Source organism: Notechis scutatus, chromosome 3 (assembly GCF_049901735.1).
Source record: "Notechis scutatus isolate UNSWTSFEM ecotype Mainland chromosome 3, rNotScu1.2, whole genome shotgun sequence".
NCBI classification, from domain to species: domain Eukaryota; kingdom Metazoa; phylum Chordata; class Lepidosauria; order Squamata; family Elapidae; genus Notechis; species Notechis scutatus.
The window spans coordinates 52936208-52955675 of NC_142011.1; the positions used below are offsets into that span (position 1 = coordinate 52936208).

A 19468-nucleotide genomic window follows, 5' to 3' on the forward strand; every position below is an offset into this window, starting at 1 on the left:
AGAATGCAAATTGTTTTTTCTTGGGATGTGATCTTTTCCATATATCAATCAAATTTAACTCCTTCATCATTTCCATACATATCTTGGGAAGCTCTCTCCCCCCTCTTTTTTTTCTTCCCCCCATTACTGTGGTCTTTTTGATAATCAGCAATAGAATTAAAGTCTCCTATGATACAAATATTTCTTTTTTCCAATCCTACTATTTTTCCATAAAGATGCTTAAAAAACTCTTTTTGATCTCCGTTCGGGGCGTAGATCCCAAGAGAATTGGGATGGCATTAATCCAGATCTGCAAAAGCAGAGTTCTTCCCTCAGAATCCGACCATATTAAATCTGCTTTCAAATCCTCTTTAACATATACTGCAATCCCTTTCTTTTTCCCCATGTCTGCTGGTGCGGTAAATAGCTTCCCTAATTTCGGACATTCTAGGTATTTTCATCTGTTTTCTTTATATGAGTTTCTTGTAGGCATATTATATCAGCATTTTGTTTGATTAGTTTAGCTATTATCCTTTTCCTTTTTATCGTCGAGTTTAAACCATTTATATTAATTGATAGTAGTTTCTTTTCTTCTTCCATTTAATTAATTCTGTTTCGCTCTTTGTCTTGTCTTGGCTCCGGTCTCTCCTTGTGCCTGAAGATGTGTCCTACTTTCTTCTCTCTCCTGATGTAGATGAGTATTTCCTTGATTTCCTAAAGTTCCATCTCTGTTCTTATGATAGCCTTGATCTTCCTGGGAGTTTGTTTCCAGTTCCTCCTTACTGCTCTGGTCTTCCGGACCTACAAATCGCTCATAAAATTCCTGGGCCTTTTCCATGGAGTCTATTTTAATTTTCCTTTCATTCCAAAAAACTAACATCCCCTCTGGGATTAGCCATTTAAATATGATTCTTTTCTGATTTAGGTAAGCTGCTAAAAACTTGTAGTCTTGTCTTTGTTCTCTTACTCTTCTTGGTATTTGTTTGAGAATCAAGACTTCTTTACCTTTATACGTGATTGTTTCATCTCTTGACATCCTATATATGATATCCCGGGCACTCCTTCTCGCAAATCGTATATGGACTTCTCTTGGGCATTTGTAGCATCTCACATAATTAGTGCTAACCCTGTAAACTTCATCAAATTCCCTTAAGATGTCATCTTTATCCTTTTCCAATAGTCCAGCCAGTATTCCTACCATTAGTTGTTCCAGGTCTTCTTCTTTGGATTCCACTACATTTTGGAATCTCAAGTATGTAGCAGCCTTGTCCATCTCTAGGTAGACCAATGAGTCCTCCATTTCTTTACTCACATTCTTTAATTCTTCATCTACCCTTTCTAATTTCCTTTTGGTTCGTTCAGTCCTTTTCTCTACCTCATTTATTGTTGCTTCATTTTTCTCTGAGGCCTGCTGTAATAATCCAACTTTGTCCTCTACTTTGGAGATATCCACTTTCATTTCTGCTTTTAATTTCCCCATCTCCTCTTTTAGTTCATTGATATCTGCTCTCATCTCGTTATGGTTTTTCATCATTGTTTCTTGCAGCTTTGTCATCGATTGCTGTAAAGTCAGCAAAATTGATTGGATGTTGGCATTCGAGATGTTAGCTTGTTTCTCCACTGGTAATGTTTCTTCTATGTTTTTTTGTGCCATGGGCGAAGCTGTTGCCGATGTAGTTGTTAACATCGGGGTGACCTTTCTTCCAGTTTTCAGAGCTGTAGCAGTTGTGGGTCATTTATTTTAAGATTTGTTTCTGTTGTTGTCCGATATTAATTATATTATCCCAAAAAACATTCAGTGATAGAATCTCTGTATTAGGATTGACCAGTATCTAATTACTTTATCTATCTATCTGCTCTTAACTGGTTACTGGAGTATAAGTACTTATATATAAAATATTATCACTGTATTATTTTAAATCCAAATTCTAAATCACATAATTTTGTACGGTCTATGCTCAGCCTCTATACATAACTTCATGGAATAATTATGTGTGTGTGTGTGTGTGTGTGTATGTATGTATGTATGTGTATATATATATATATATATAAATATAATATAATATAATATAATATAATATCCAAATCCAACTATATTTAAATATTATAAATGTGTATTTATCTAACCTTATTTTAAATATTCTTAAACATAAACAGTATTACATTCATTCCCAAGTGGATTAATTGTGATCGCACAATAAATTATATTAATACATAAAATCCTATACTTATTAATTAAATAATACTTAATGTTCTTACTATTTTCCCTATATATCTAATCAAAGTATAACTATCACTATTATTTAAATCAATTAAATCAATTAATTCAATTATTTAACAATCAGTTACAACAATCAATTTTCCTTTCCCCAGTATGCATATTTATAATCATTATAAAGAAAGAGTAAAGAAGGAGAGATAGTTCATCACAGCGCCAGATGAAGAGGGAAAAAGAAGAAAAAAAATTGAGCAAATGTATACACAAAAAAGGGAGTAAAAAAAGGGGGGGAAAGGAATTTTGAAGTAAGTTTTTAGCTTTCCGTCTCTAAGTTTGAGAGCTTTCACTCCAAACGCACCGGAAGTGGGGAGGTAAAAAATGCCGAGTAGTGACTGCAATTACACGGTATCTTCACACATTCGGAAGCTTCCACTTTTACTTTTTGTCTTAGCGTTCCTAAGTTCAATTTTCCTGATTTTCTTCAGATGGAACCACCTCCTCAATTAGATCAGTATGCTCCATAAAGGGCTGTAAAGTGGTTTATATCAGTTATATTGTTACGATGGCTTCAGGGTTTCTAAATATCTCCTGTGGCGCCACACTGTCTCTGTTCCGTCAGCTCCGATCTTCTTCCCATCTCCGCTTTAATAAAGTCTTTCAGAATAAAAATTAAATGAGATAGTCCAAATCCTCCACAACTTCCAGGCACCTTCCAGCCGCTAGTCTCCCAACCTCGTAAACTTCCCTTTTTACTCGTTATTGTCCTCCTCTCTCTTCTGTCTGCCAAGCCCTTTTACTTTCACTTGCCTCGCATCCGCTTTTTGGCCGCTTTCTTTTAGGGCTCCGGACAGACACTTGTAACAGCCTTATAAAAGTCTATGGCATTCCAATCCTCCTCTCCGCTGCTAATTTTCTCTACCACACTCTTCCCCAATGATCTCACAAACTGTCACTCACTCGCTTCTTTACATCGGTGGCAGTCCGGACTTCGGAGCCGCCATTGATAGGAGCCTGTTTCTTGCTTGTTGGGCTCTGGAGGGCTCCTCTACACTGCAGGGGGGTTGCCTTCCCCACACTGCAACCCGAATCTCCCCCACGCCGGCACAAATCTCTCCAGGACTCGTGCACCCTCAAAGGATCGCGCCAACCGCAAAAAGAGATTAACTGAAACCACAGACGGGCTTCTGCACCTCTGTTCGTCCTAAAAAATTCCAAATATGTTCATCAGTCTAAAATTCCAAATATGTTCATCAGTCCACAAAGACTGAAGTTTTGAATTGTGGCTACTAGAAAAGTACTCATAGGACTCAACTCCAATAAAGGTAGTCCTCGACTTACAACAGTTTGACTGTTTGAACTTACAACAGCACTGAAAAAAGTGACTTATGACTGTTTTTCACACTTAAGACCATTGCAGCACCCCCATACTCATGTGATCAAAATCCTGGCAACTGATTTGTATTTATGACAGTTGCGGTGTTCAGGGTCATGTCATTACCTTTTGTGACCTTCTGACAAGCAGGGTCAATGGGGAAGCCAGATTAAGTTAACAAATGTGTTATTTGCTTAACAACTGTAGTGAGTAACTTAACAACTGTGGTAAAATGGGTCATAAAATGGGGCAAAATTCACTTAATTGTCTCTCGCTTAGCCACAGAAATGTTGGGCTCAATTGTGGTAGCAAGTCAAGAACTACCTGTATATGATGCATTTTGAATCATGGTATACTATTTCACTGTTTGACTCCTGGCACAATGTTATCTGGGAAGTTCAGTGCTGAATTTCAGTAAAGTACATTTACAGAAGCCATAAGAGACCAATACAGTATGAACTAAAAGCACCGATATGTCTATTGACTAATCCTACTGCATTTGTTAAGCAATGTATTTGTCAAGAGTATTTTACTTCCTTCTGATTATTTTTAATCAGAAAAAAAGATTTACCAGCATAACTGACTTTTACTTTTTTTTTAGATTCTAATGTAAGAATACTCAGACATGCTGTACAAAACAATACCAGCCCCTAGCAGCATTTGTTATTTACTTAAGCTCCACATTCATTCTTGGAAAATATAAATACTGTCTCATCTGGAATGTATCTCCCTACTCATTAAAAAAAAAGTTGGAGTGGCAGAGTCGATCTATAGAATCCATAAACTATTGCAATAAAATGTTATGACTAATCAGTATAACCATTTTTAAGATGCCTACAATGTTAGCAAAATCTATGTATTTCCACAAAAGCAAAAGAGTAGGCTGCCTCTGCTTTATTTACTGTCTAACTTAACACAATGTAGGTGTTACTTGCAGGGATTTGTCACTGAATCTTCTTTCTCCATGAAGCACAACTACTTTAAATATTTTTGTTATACTAATGCACACCAGAAAATACAGTGCAAAACATCCTTAGGAAAAACACAACTTCCTCTCCTAATTTACGTTACTTCTTTTCAACTACCGTATTTTACAATGTCTTTAATGCTCAGCCTGTAAAACCCACAGCTTCTTCTATTTACAAAAGTAGCCTGAAGTATGCTAACTTTTTTTTAAAAGAAAATGCTATTTATACACTTGGAAAATTCAGTTTGGTAATGTTGAAATTCAAATCCATGAAGCCTTAGGTCAGTCCTGGTCAGCCTAACATACCCACAATCGTTGTAAGAAGAAAGACAATGGGAGAACAGAAAGAGTATATGCTGCCCAGAGCTTCTTTCATGATAGGGATGAAAGCAACAGATTTGGCTGGCTAAATCTCTCTTGTCATGCAGGGCTGAAGTTACTGCTTTATTGAGGCAGGCCCAACAGAAAGCAACATCACCCTAACAAGAAACAATTTTTGCCGGGAAAGATCCTGAAGTCATCAGGGCACTCATGCTTTTTCCTCAAAGCCAGATCTCTCCAAGTCTTAGACAACCTGCCCTACAATTCCAAACTGAAACTGGGGCGAGAATAATTAGGCAATTCCTCTCTATCAAAGCCTATCATTTAGGCACCAGAAAAGCAAGCTAAGTTTATGCATATTTGTTAATTTTTTATCTGGCTCAAGGGAGAGTACAAAACACTCACTTTGTCGTCGTGCCCCCCACCCCCATTAACCCTGGGAGGTAAACTGGGCCAAAAGAGCAATCGGAGGAAGGAAAAGTCCAAAATTGGCCAACGAATATCCATAGGTGGGTTCGGTTTGCACTTGGTTTCCCTGGGTCCTAGTCCAACAGGGTAACCACCTACCAGATGATTGCTCAGAACAAAATCAGTGGAAAGCGGCCACAAGGGAAGACGAGACTGACAGGACAATGTGACTGTAGAATAAAGCATAGGAGGGCAGCATAAATCTACACGCCCGGACTTCAAAAAGGGTAACAGAACAGCCCAAACCAGTTCCCTTCTGATAGCGCAACTTGAATAAACCATTTTTTTTAGGGTGTGTGTGTGAAAGCATGCTAAGACCTACCATCCCGAGGGGCTGTTTTTTTTTTTTTTTAAACAAAGTGGCAAGGAATAGGATCTCCCCCGGGGTGACAGGCCTCGGTGGGAATGCGGACAACTGCATGCCGGGCGGCGCTGCAAAGATGCGCGTTCCGCCCTTTGGATGCAGCGCAGACGGCGACGTTTCCTCCTTTTCCCTGGAATGATTGCAACTCACCAGACGGAGCCGTAAGCTCCAGAACCCACCGGCGAGAGGTTCTGGTAACGCTCGGGCACCTCCCAGATCGTCTTGTTCAGCTCTTGCCGGTAGAACTTGGGCCGCTCCTGGGTCATCTCGACCCCCAAGTCCGCCCCACCCAGCGGGGCCGGGAGGGAGGAGACCCTCGAACCGGGGACCTCGGCTCCTCCCCCTGCAGCGAAAGGGAGTTTCCCGCGCGGAGGGAGGTGGTGGGAAAGTCGCCTAGCTGCAACTTCGGTCGCTTGGCCGCAGCGGCTCGTCCCGAACGCCTTGCACTGCTTGCAGCCCCTCCTCGGAAGGAAGGGAGAAGGACCGCTGCAAAAACACTGGCCGCCCCGGGGGAGGACACCGCAAGCGCTCACTTCTCCAGGCTGCCCAATCCCTGACGGGAAAGGCCACCTAGGTCTAAGGAGACCCGAGCTGGTTTAAGAGTCGAGCGGGGACCCAGGCAATGACGAAGACGCGCCAGTCTGACTTCGCCGAAGCTCTTCCTAGATCCTCGACCAATCGATCGCGGAGGTATCGCGAGATCTGCGGCTCGGAATCACTAGAGGCAATGCCCCAATATGGAACCTGATTCCTGCGGCCTATACGAGCGCAGCCCGCTGGGACGGTCTCGCGAGATCTACAAAGGAGAGAAACGGAGGAAGGCGGAGTTTCAGGCAATTGTAGGAGTTGCCTTCCTGGGGTGGAGGGGGAGGGGTTATTTTGACAGCGCGAGCCCGGTTTTATATCTTCTTGCTTTTCCTCCCCGTTGCTATGGGAAAGGCTGCAGCTCGGAGCTTTAGGGCCAAGAACCACCGTAATCTTCATTGCGACATTTCTAAGGCAGCCTCTTTGATTTAGAGATTAACGTGAATTCCTGTCATGAGAAGTGCCTTTTCCCCACCTCGTTTTTGCTTAACCAGCTTAAATGTCTATCCAGGTCATGGTTGTCCCAAAGGTGATTTTTAAAGAGGAACCTGGACTTTCTGGTTTTCTTTGAAGACGTTTCGCTTCTCGTCCAAGAAGTTTCCTCAGCTTAACCAACCTAAGTTACTGAAGCTGCTGGATTTCCCCTTATTTTCCAATTTGCTTTACTCCACAGCAGTGTTGTCTTACTGAAGAAATCAAAAGCGCGCACAACTCCTGCGTTTCCTTGTACTGACCTAGTGTTGATGCCATATATTCACCCGTATGAAGAATCGAGCTGGTGTTTTGCTCGTTTGCAAATCTCCTCCCATTCTTGGCAAAGGGGCAACTTACTAACAGGCAATGCACGTTCCCGTCTTCCCCCCTCCTCCCCAAGAACAGGATCTGTAAAGGGGAATCACGCTTTATGCATTATATTACCTTCAACTTACTGGTTAATTGTACACAGCCACCCATGATCTCACACAAAGTGACCGTGGGCGACCTACAACAATAAATTACCAAAAACCCATTTAAAATGTAGAGGACATGTCATATATTAGACGCCGCTCTGCGGAAAGATACCGTAGTTCTTCAAGAATGCGAAAGTAACACAAGCCCTACACCTCACGTTTAAAGTCGAGCCCCAAACACATCAGGAATGTCTCTAGCAGCCGTCTCAAAACGGCTTGCAATTCTGCAGCAGTTTCAGACACTGCGACCTGCCACGCCACCTGCTGATGGATGAGGACCCATCAGAAACCAGTTGCCGAAACAACCGCTCGGATTGGGACCCCCGAAAGGCGTTCTTGCCCCTTTGAATCTCAGGTCGGCTGTGCCTATGACTTGAAACTTCGCCCGCAAGCAGAATTGACGGCGGAGACGTCACAATTCTGTCTAGCTACGGCACCTCGCTAACGCACGCCAGGCGGAGTTTTTAACCCTTGCCCCGCTCTCTGACCCCGGCAAATCCGGCGAAAACTGAAAGGGAAAACAACTGGCTGCGGAGGGGGAAGCGCATGCGCTCCGCACATGGGACAGGTGGAGGCGGCCGAGGAGCCTAACGTGCGGCTTCGCCCTCCCATGCAGAGGAGGAGGGGGCGGTGCCGTACGCGCTTGGAAGAGCCGGGGGGCGTGGCTTTCCTTAGTAGTCCCAGCTCGGAAGGAAGTGACAGCAGCGGCGGCGAAGAAATTTGGTGGCGCGCACAACGGCGCGCGAAGATACCGGCCGTACGCACGCGCCGGCCGGCCCGCCCACGCCCGGCGCAGGCGCACGGAACACCTTTAGAGCGCACGCGCGGGAGCTCAGCGGGGCTGCCGTCGCTGGCCGCCATGGAACGAAAAGGTGAGCGCGTTGGGCTTTTTTTTTTTTTTTTGCTCGGTTTTTATTTTCTTCCCCCTTTGCTTAATTCGCTTCAGGAAGGGGTTGCTCTTCTTGGTCCTCCTTTAATTTGAATTCAATCTGCTGCTCTGATCTAAATGATCTGGGTTCCGGGTTCTTTTTAGTATACTTAATAATAGATGCCTGTTGCATTTTTCAGGTATGTTGACAGTGATGTACTTTTGGAGCGTCTGCTTACCTCTCCCCTTTGTGTGTACGAGATGGAGACTATGATACTTTGTCTCCACTTAGGTTACGTTCTTAAGGAAGAAAAAATAATCTGACGGGGGCATATAGCTTATCATTGAAATTGAACATAAATGGTGCTGCTGGTTAAAGATTTGTAGACCATAGATGATGCTAAAAATTAAAGTTTTTGTACCCGATTTTGATTCAGCATTCTTCTTCCTCATCTCTTTTCAGTTTTAGCATTGCAAGCCCGGAAAAAACGGACCAAAGCCAAGAAAGAAAAGGCCCAGAGAAAGTAAGTGTTCCCCATTGGGTTTCAAATCAAGGTAATTGTTGAAAGTGGTATATTCTGAACTGAAATAAAGGGGGGAAAGTCTAGTAAACATTCCTGTATAACCCAATATTACCAGCCTGTCCTTATGGCAGCATGTGTACTAAAATATGTGTTTAATCTCTATTAATACATTTATCAATTTTTCTAAAGTAAGTTTAATGGAATTAATCATAAAAATGCTACTAGGATATTTGAATCACATATAAAACATAGAGCCAGACTTACTTTGTATGTTCTCGCCAGCCCTGGGTATTCTGCTACTGTACTTTAATTTTCATGGTTATTATTTGGGTCATAATAGCCATTTAAGCACTTTATGGAAAAACCCTACCTTCTGCCTCTGAGAGATCTGAAATATCTAAAGTTCTTTTTGGATTTGCACCATTCCCCCCCCCCCTTCTTCTTGCTTACTGTTTAGCTAAAGGCTTTACTTTATGCAACTTAAGTATTGTTGTTCAGTTTAATTTTAAAGCTTCATTGTATAGCCATGGGCAAAGTAGGAACTCCACATTTTAACAGTACTGGTTTATACGTTGCCTTCAGCTCTCACCTTCTAAAACGGATTGATTTCAGTTAAACTTACTATTGAACAACAGAAAATTATTGCTTGTATACTGAGAAACTATTTACATTTAAATAAATTCAGTTGTCTCTCTATGATTTTATACCCTGTGGAACATTTTAAGGCTGTAATGTACTCCCTGGTAAGTGTGTAAGCCTATTGCACACTAATTTATTTACTTATTGGATTTTTATTTTTAAGGAGGTTACCATTGTGTGACTCTTGATGACCACAAAGAATAAAATTCCATGGTCCAAATAATATTGTAATAAATGCAACCATTAAAATGTGTCATTAATTGGCTATCAGAATGATATGTAAATAACCCCTGAAGCTCTAACCTAACTACTTAAAAAAACCATTCACAAGAGCTCCTTTTTAATTTGCTTCCAGAAAACCACTAGGGTCAATGCAAATCTAACCTCTTATGTCACATCATGGGTTCCATAACAGAGAAGACCTCCTGGGTTGTTCTGATTTCATGAAAATGGAACACTGCACTTTTTTCTTGGTCAGGCTAACGCTGTTTGAAGTAGACAATCATGAATGTGCTTCAGCCCTAGGCCATTTAGAACTGCAGTCATTAGAAGCTTATGAATAGAGTAAACCCTTAATTTACTGCACTAATAAGGTGAAAAGATGTCCATCAAAGCAGTATTATCTATATATGTACATGAAATTGGAATGTATCATTAGGCATGTGCAGTTAATATACATCAGACATATGGGAAATGGTGACTAGATATGGACAGATTGTTGCATCTAAGTTCCATTAAGGTGTGTGTGGGTGTATACATACGCACATTGTATATGTGTATGTGTATGTTTGTATTTGTGTGTGTGTGTATACACACACACTCTTACTCTCATATGTTAATTAGAATATAAAATACCATGGACTGTCTGCACATTTATCTTCTCAAATAAGCTCTGCAAAGAAGCAATAGCAATGCGGTCTCTTTATTGCAGTTCCCAAACAACAAAGGCAAAATGCACTTTTTCAGCTGTTGGTTTGAAGCTGTTTCCAGTTGCATGTGTATGAAATATAATTCTGACATTTGGCGTTCTGAAACTACAGAATTGTACCAGTAAGAAATCTTGTAATGCCCAAATAGTATATAGTTTTGCATTTGACAGCCTGCATGAAAAGTAAGTGCAATATGTAGTGATAACAGCATGATATTACAATCAGTGAACTCTTCACAGAAAGAAATTCAATTGCAACACTAAATGTGTCTGTTGGACATACAGCAATGTTACTTTTTATCTGTTTTTTTTTCTTTACTGTCAAACTCCTATACCCCTTTAACTAATTCAGGCACTGGCTAGCAGGGATGAATTTAGCTAATCCTTTCTCCAAGTTTCTGTGATTTAGAGGAATTTAAACAGGATGAATCATGCAATTTGGACATATTCAAAAGTTCTTGGACATTTGATCCACCTTTAGGATGCACGTGGTAATCTGTAGAAATACAAATTACGATCAGTTTTTGAGCATTAGTAAAATTATTAATCTGACAGAAATACTTAAAATATTTTTATATTTTCAAATAGCTAATAAACCGCATAATTGCTCTGCCTGCCCACACATATTCTTGCTATTTATCTGCCTTCTTTTTTCTAAAAGAAAAAAGAACTAACTTTGGAAATTTTCCTTCTGTGGAATTAGGCTGTGCTCATATTTGATCAAAATGGTCATCAGTAAATTGTACATGATATTTGATAAAGACAGGTATCAGATTCTTGTGGAAAGTTTATTTTTTTGGAAAGAAGGTCACACATTTGATGCAAGTGGCAGGTACACCACACACACATACATGTATGGGATTACGTGTATGGAATCCCTTATAAATTGCCTTCTAATTATCAATATTAAATTACCAAATATGCTCATCTGTCAAGTTCAACTGATCACAGAGTGGTCATTAAACAAGGCTCACCTGTAAACTCTTGATGTTAATCCTAACCCTAGCTGACGGGAATTACCGATTACCTTTGAATTTGCGTTGTTTGTGTAATCACCCAACATTTTTGCTCTAGTCATTAAGTAAATCACCATAGTTCCTAAGGGAAACATCAGGTGACTGTGACTTGTGACCTTCCGTGATGGCTTCCCAGTGATTTTGCTTGTTGGAAGTTGGCTGGGAAGGTCGCAAATGGCAATCATGACCCTGAGATCTACAACTGTCATAAATTCAAGCCGGTTGCCAGGAGTCCCAAAGATGAGCATATTTTTCAGGAGGCAACTAGACTTTCTTGTTTTTCTTTGAAGACGTTTAGCTTCTGATCCAAGAAGCTTCTTCACCTCTGACTGGATGGTCCTCTGATCCTTCCATTCCTCACCATCCAGTCAGAGCTGAAGATGTTTCTTGGATCAGAAGCTAAATGTCTTCAAAGAAAAACAAAGTCCAGTTGCCTCCTGAAAAAGCACCTGTGGGACAACCATGACCTGGATGACTGAGAATCTCCATAAACAGTTGCCAGGAAGTCATTTTTCAGCTCCATCATAACGTTGAAAGATTGCTAAATGAATGGTTGTAAATTGTAGACTGGAAAGGGGTAGATAAGATTAACAGATTATTTGTGGTGTATATTCAGACCTAGACATGATATACTTTGGCAAATGGATTAATGTTACTGTTACAATTCTTGGTTTTTAACTCTTTTGGGGGGCCTCTAAGTAGTTTGAGCAGATTCCAGTTGTGTTCTATAGTATAGTTAGAGTGTTTGTTCAGGAGTATTTGTTGTTATATTTTGGTTTGGTTTTTATTAAGCATTTTATATACCTAAATTCATGTCTACTAGAGTAATCCAAGTATTAGTGGACATTACCTGTACATAGTTCAATTTCTGGCAGTTATAGAATAACAAAGTTGGAAGGGACCTTGGAGGTCCTCCAGTCCAATTTCTGCTTGAGCAGGAGATCCTATACCATTCCAGACAAATGATTGTCCAATCTCTTCTTGAAAACATCCAGTGATGGTACATACATATATATCTGGAGGCAAGCTGTTCCACTGCTTAATTGTTCTTGTAATTAATCTTAATCTTTAAATAATTAACCTATTGATTAGTATTTATTTAGTTAATATTACAAATTAATATTGTTTAAGTTCAGGGGCAATAAAAAATTTTATTCAGGTACATTGCAAAGTATATTGTAATTCTTCACAAACATCTGTTTTGGGACTTGCATGTGATTTGGGGTGTCACTGAAGTAATATGCTATAAACATATTATGCGGTCAGGACTGATTTTCATTTTCTATTGAGCTTATTAATTTTTCACAAGTTTCCAAGTTTACATAAATTATATTTAGCTTATATAAATTGAGTGACATTCCAGAAAAATCTATTCTAGACAGAGCTAGAATAATTGCAAGAAATAACAAAGCGTTTACTAGGCTTTTTAAAATGTCTCTCCTTCCCTGATATTGTAATCAGAACTCCCTTGTAATCCTCCCTGTGGATTTTTTTAAAGTTTTGAAGGAAGTAAATTATTCAGCAGAAAACTAAAAGCTTTCTTCTATTTTTTTTTATAAAAGCTAGACAACAAAATCGTTATCTGGGAAAAAGGCTGTTGAAAATAGAAAGCATTAGAGGATTATAATAAATATTCTGTCATTCTAAAGTGTAGCTAAATTTTGCAGGAAGCAAATCTGAAATCAGTCCTCCCCAGTGATGTTGCAAACCATTTACCTGCAATGCAGTGTTGTACATCTGCAGCTAGGTGGTGGAGGCATAGTTTGCTTTTTCTTCCTTCTGCACAAAGCTTTGCTGTATTCAGGGACGGCCAGCACCCTATTCACAATTTATGCATCCCATTAGCAGGACTAGGGTGCCATTTAGGTTTTATGGATCATTTGAAAATTGTTGATTTATCTTCAGAGGTACCTTCATCAATGGGTGTACGTGCTTCATGCAGGTAAGCTCCCCCCACCTCCATTTTCTTACTCATGGGAGAATGTGATTTCAAGAATTAAATTTTTTCAGAAATATAGTACTTGAAATCAGATCTTTGGAATTATTGTAACATCTCTTTGTCTCCACTTGTAAATCATCTTTTAATTTGATGGGATTAAAATAATAGTTGCAGATTATTCTTTGATTTACAGTCTGTTTAAAATAAACCTTTTAACAGCATTATTTGATTTTACAAAGTGTGTGTAGATTTATATTTCAGGCCTATAGCAATAGTAAATTTGGGTGCATTTTAAAAGGTTGTGGCAGGAAGAGTTACAAAGATCATAGTGAACATTGTTAAGAATTAATTGTAATAGGATACATTCTTTGTGAATAATAAATAGGATAAATCTCTGAATATGTTCAGACTTATATTCTCTGACAAATAATTGTCATTTTAAAAGTGTAACATCTTAACATGTCTAAAAGCAAAGATATGATTCTTTAGTTTCCTTTAGATGAAGAACAAAGGCAGCCAAATCCTTTATGGAGACTTTCTAGTAACTTCCTTGCTACAAGAAAGTTGTGCATGTTGAAGAAACAAATGATTGCAGAATATCAGACAGCATTCTGACTAAAAACATTATTACTGAGGTTTAGCAAAAGTCACAGCAGCTAAATATGCATTAATTGATTGAAGTATTGTACAATGTGCCTTAATGATTCAATTTTACAATATTTATGGCATAATTAATAAAAGCTGCTTTACTAATAGATGTAGCTTTTAGTTGGATATAAATCTTATTTACTTGTTTGATCTCTAGATTCAAGAATTACAAATTATCCTTTTCTATATTGCTCTTAGCTGTCAAATTTCCTATTAAACACAAAATCAAATAAACTGTAATTTATCTGTGTGGGTTCAATTTCTGTTAGATGGGTTCAATATTATGTAGATTTATTTTTCCTTATATAGGAGATTTGAATTGCAACCATTGGAGGTAAGGGAGAGGAATGTTCATAAAAGAATGCTTATTCATTGTTCTAATAGCGTATCTAGATATTACTTTATAGGAAGTAATACTTAATCATTCTAATACCAAATCATAAATGGACGTACAATTGGATATTTCAGGGTTTTCTTTTACAAAAATAGTTACTTAGGTATGAACTATCATCATCAGATAGTTCTAAGTATTTCATTGTTTAAAGCTTTTATATTTCCTGTATTTTATTAATCTTTATTACCATTTGGTCACAATAAATGCTGCTATTGGGGGGCCTCCCAGATAAGTAGTTCCATATCTGGAATTCTATTCGGTTTCTTCAAAGCTGTGATTCATAAAGGTATCTGCTATAGGACTATAAGAAGCTTCATTTCTTTCCAATAAAAATTTGAATGAAGCATCCCAGTGAAGTTTTGAACAAAGCAACAATGATTCCCTCACAAGAGAGTTCACTCAACAGGCAGGACTGTAATCTGTTAGGCAAGCTCACAAGAAACCATGAGATCTTGATAAATAATTCTGTACTGAAGTAAAGTTAAATCATATTCCAAGAATTTTAATGACAGCTTTAAACCTTAAGCCTTACATAGAGAAACAATATTTAACGTGTGAAATCATTTTTTGTTCTGTTCTTATGTAATGGACTACTGGTCCTCTCTTTGTATGGGAAGCCTGATTTTCATCCATTTTGGCAATGTCAGTTTGTTATTGTGCTGTTTTTCATTGTCTATATAAGAAATAACTCTTCACTTCTAAGATGAAACTGACTTTGTTAACTTCAGAGCACCTCCCATGTTTTAGAGCTTGTACTCTGGAAAAAGATTGAGGGGATCCTTTTCCTATAGCCCCATCTCAGGGGCCTCCTGAGATAGGCAATTTCACTGTGAGTTCTGGGGAATTCAAAGATTATACGCTGAGCAACTGAATCACTACAGCTGAGTCAACTTTGGTTGGAATCTCCTTGAGTTACTTGCTAGAGCTATTTGGCCATGTTGAGATTGGCCAATGGCACCATAAAAGCTTTTCTCCTAATAAGCTATCAAGAGAGTCTAATCACATGCATCTTTTTATTTATGTAATTATTTATTAATCAAATTTATACAGTTGCCCATCTCATGAGATGGCTTGCCTTTTGCATCACTTGCCTTTTCCTAATCACTGCCAGTGAATGAGAGGGAAGAATACGGACAAGTTTATTGTATGTTCCTGGGCTTTCCCAGCTGTTTTAAAGTTGACATATGTTTAAGACAGTCCAGCAGCATACATCCTTTTGTATTGTTGGCATTTTTTCTGAACTTTGTCAGCAGATGAGAATGCTTCAGAGTTGTATTCCTGGATGCTCCCAGCTATTCATCATTTGCAAGCTCAATGGTATGAAAGGATGCATCCCTTCATGCCTCTGGCCTTTTCCATTGGAAGCTGACCAATAATAAAATGGGGCCAAAATCCTTTGGGGAGTCCTGTTGAGAAAAGCCTTATGAGAAGAGCCTTTTTCATGCCCATCCAGGAAGCCCTTCAGGCAATGCATTTGAGAAGATAATTCTGCCATGCTGGCCAAAGTATTCAGTGTGCATCACTGAAGATATGTGCTGGAGATCTTCTACGTAGGGTAATATTAGGAAGACTGCCGGCAATCCCAGAGTTGCTTTGTTTGAAAACTTCTCACCCAACCCCTATAGAAAAAGGCTTACAGGAGATTTCTCCTTCAGCATAAGCCTGTAATGATATCAGGTCACACAAATTGCTTTTTCAAGGCAAATAGGGAGCACTGTTTGCTTGGAGCAGCAAATTGGGTTGCCTTTGCTATCTGAATTTAGATCAGCGTTTGAATTTGCAGGCCTAATCTGCAATAAGGCATCTGAAACAAGCCAAGGCCACTACAGGTTGTCTTTTTTTAGTGGCTGTTCAAAGTTATAGTGGCACTGAAAAAAGTGACTTACCGTTTTTCACAGTTATGACCTTTAGGGCATCACAGTGTCATGAGATCATGAGAGCACTTCACAATTGGCATGTATTTATGACTGTTGCACTATGCTGGGGTCATGTGATTATCATCTGTAACCTTCTTAGCTGGCTTCTGACAGACGAAGTAAATGGGGGAATCCAGATTCACTTAATGACATGATTCACTTTAACAACTGCAGTGATTCCCTTAACTGTGGCAGAAAAGTCATTAAATTGGGCACAATTCACTTAACAGCTGTCTTGCTTAGCAATGGAAATGTTGGGCTCCATTGCAGTAATAAGTTTGAGGACTAGCAATATAAGGAGATTCTATAGAAAATAATTCAGAGTCCCAGAATTTTTTGTTTTTATTGATTCCACCTGCTTTCTTTGCAAGCATTTTGAGCCAGCATTTCTAGTCTAGGAATTGTTATTCAGAATAATTCTGAGAAATATGAAAGAATTAATGATGTAATACATAAATGTTACAATTTTAGAGAATTGCATGAAAAAGATGTACAGGATGGATGGCAAAACCACATTCTCAAACCATACTTCACTGCCTGGTTTCTGTAGTCGACATTTCCTCTTCCGCTATTTTTCTTCTGAATTGGCATTGGCAAGCATAGAAATTTGCTTCCCAAAGTAGTATTTCCCTCAGTGATCTCTAGTATAGAACCTTGTAATATAACAACTATATAAAGTACAGTTGTATTTGTTGATAATGTAACAATTGGTGTAATTTGCAACTCTTTAAGTATCACTAATTTAAATATTGATGCTGAGATGGATATTGAGAGCCAGTTTGGTGTGGAGTTAAGGTGCTTACCAGGAGACTTGAGTTCCAGACCTCCCTTAAGCATGAAAGCTGGCTGGGTGACTCTTAGCTCAACCTACCTTATTAGTTGTTGCCATGGGGAAAATAGGAGCTGGGAATATTAGGTATGTTCACCATCTTAAGTTTAACAATAAGCCAAAAGAGATTAAAAAGTCAGAATAAATTAAATAATTCAGGAATTATAGATTTAAGCCATTTGACACCATATTTATATTTAGTCCTCACTATATTTTCAGCAAGATACTTAAGGCAGTTTCTTAACATGTATGTATTTGTTAACTATTGTGTTCACCAACTTGCTTTCCTTGTTTGCATTCTTTAATTAGATACATTATTTAATATAATGTCTGAAGCAGCTCTAAATTTCCTTTTTTGTAGGCTGAGAGTATATAAAATGAAATTAAGAAATACGGTCATTTTTGAAAATGAATTGAGTTAAAAACATTGTGGTAAAACTGGCTAAATAAATAGTTCATAATGTAGATTATTTAGATGGCAAACCAGGTATACACTCTTTTTTTTCTATGTCTTAAATGATTTAAAAATAATATTCATTAGATATTGCCAGTCTTCCTTTCTGATGCATTCTCAAAGTGGTAGACATTGTAGAACTTTATATGTAATGGCTTTATGGTAATTTTGAGAGTCATGTGGGCTTCTACACACTGTCTTTTTACAGCTATGCCCAGCCAAGAGCATGTTCTAGAATTGATGCCAATCTGTGGCAAAGTTAGGTTTTCATTCTGGTTGAAGCCATCCATTTCTCGTAAAAAATACCAGTGAGCGCCTGTGCTAATGGGAGTGAGCCTTGAAGCAAAACTGGAAAATGACTTAGAACAGAGTTGTTTATGAATTTCGGAGTCATTCCCCCTCCTCCGCCCTCCCAAGATCTGGACAGCTCTCATTCTCAAGAAGACCTTGAAGACCTAGTTATTTTCTCAGACCTTGAGGTGGGGATGCATGTGACACTCCTTTGTTAGGAGTGATTGAGTTTTTGTTATGGTTGTTTCATTGTTGATGTTTTTGTCTAGACTATCATTGTGGTATTTCACTCCCTGTGTTTTTTTTTTTTTTTATGTTATTGTATCTATATTCTGTTTTAAATTGTGAGCTGCCCAGGGTCATTCTGGAATTGGATGTGCCAAAATAAAAAAATAAATAAAAAAACACCTCTATTTGCCTATGACTAGATAAGTGATAGGGGATTGTTACCATGTATCTGCACTATGCTTTCAATGAAAATATTTTCTAGTGCTCAGAGAATCTCTAAAGTAAGCCCAATTTTAGGAAAAGCAACTGGGAATGATACCAAAAGGCTTGTTTTCAAAAGTGGGTAGGTCTGAAAAGGTTTGCATTCTCTGCAAAATTACTGCACAATATTTTGAATAATAAATGTAGTTTACTATAGCTAACTTAAGACAATTTGTTTTCTTTAAAAAAAATGAGGACTCTATTTATATATCTAGCCTTATGTTTAAACAGCATTTTACTCCTTACTTATTCTTTATTCCTCTCCTTATAAACTTACAAATTAAACATTTGTGCTGTATCTTAGGCCTGAAACTCAACACCGTGGCCCTACTGCCCATGCAGAGAATGACCTTCCTGAGCAAGAAGAAGAAATACTGGGATCAGATGATGATGAACAAGAAGATCCCAATGATTATTGCAAAGGTATGCCATTACTATTCTACATTGTCTACATTTTCAGCATGTTTGTTTTAGGCCAATAACTCTAGGCTAATATTATGACTTGATGAAACCTTTATATAAGCCACGTTATGAATTTCCTTTTAAAGGAAAACAAGGATTCATTTATTGAGATGAAATCATGGCTTAAAAGATTTGAAACTGTTTATGATAGGAGCAGTTATGTCCTAAGTTATGTCTTTGTTAAATAAAACTTAACAATTTAATATAATAACTTCAAGATGAAGGAATATGCTTGCTTCAGATATATTTTATATACCTAATATTCCTTAGGTATGAAAGTACTAAGTAATCTTGGGTTAGTCACTCTCTTAGCCCAACTCACTTCACAGGGTTGTTGTGGGGAAAATAAGAGCAGGAAGGTCTTAGGTATGCTCACTGCCTTAAGTGATTTATAAAAATAGAGGCAAAATAGAAATAAATTAATTTTAAATAAATAAATATTTAAATGGTTCACGAATTCCAGAAGGAGCTGCTATTGCCCTTTGATGGGCAAAAAGACTTTACTCTCTGCTTGGTCAAGGTGACAACTAGTTTGTTTGGACACACTTTGAAGGAAAGCTTGGAGTGCAGCCTGACTAGATGCACAGTGCTTTGTGTATACAAAGCTGGCTTGCAGTGAGAATTTATTCCAGATCTACCTGGTGAAAACAACAAGCCTAGGAAATTACACAATGAAGTTTCTCCAAGCAAAAAGGGCTCCAGCTTCTTGCACACTTAAAACTCAGTTACTGTCAGAAGATATCCCAATGAAATAATTACTTTTATTCATAGAAGGGAGAGTGTTATAAAAATTAATACTAGAAGTGATTTAGGAAATCATAGTGCCACAAAGTTTCAGAACCATGCC

General features: G+C 38.5%; 2 protein-coding genes across 4 annotated transcripts in view; one reads left to right on the forward strand and one right to left on the reverse strand.

The window, feature by feature from the left end:
• MAPK14 (mitogen-activated protein kinase 14) overlaps positions 1–6502 on the reverse strand; it is a 43611-nt gene extending 37109 nt beyond the window's left edge. For both annotated transcript variants that reach the window (XM_026677867.2, XM_026677863.2), the window contains exon 1: positions 5840–6502. In XM_026677867.2, coding sequence (XP_026533652.1) covers positions 5840–5955 — 116 coding nt within the window. In that variant the 5' untranslated portion in view covers positions 5956–6502. The remainder of the gene's footprint in view (positions 1–5839) is intronic.
• Positions 6503–7783: 1281 nt separating this feature from the next.
• The window catches only part of SRPK1 (SRSF protein kinase 1), a 29633-nt gene continuing 17948 nt past the window's right edge, over positions 7784–19468 (forward strand). For both annotated transcript variants that reach the window (XR_015748541.1, XM_026677862.2), the window contains exons 1-3: positions 7784–8096; positions 8556–8616; positions 18464–18582. Coding sequence is in view for 1 of the 2 variants with exons in the window: in XM_026677862.2 (XP_026533647.2) it covers positions 7784–8096; positions 8556–8616; positions 18464–18582 (493 nt within the window). In the remaining variant the exon portion in view is untranslated. The remainder of the gene's footprint in view (positions 8097–8555; positions 8617–18463; positions 18583–19468) is intronic.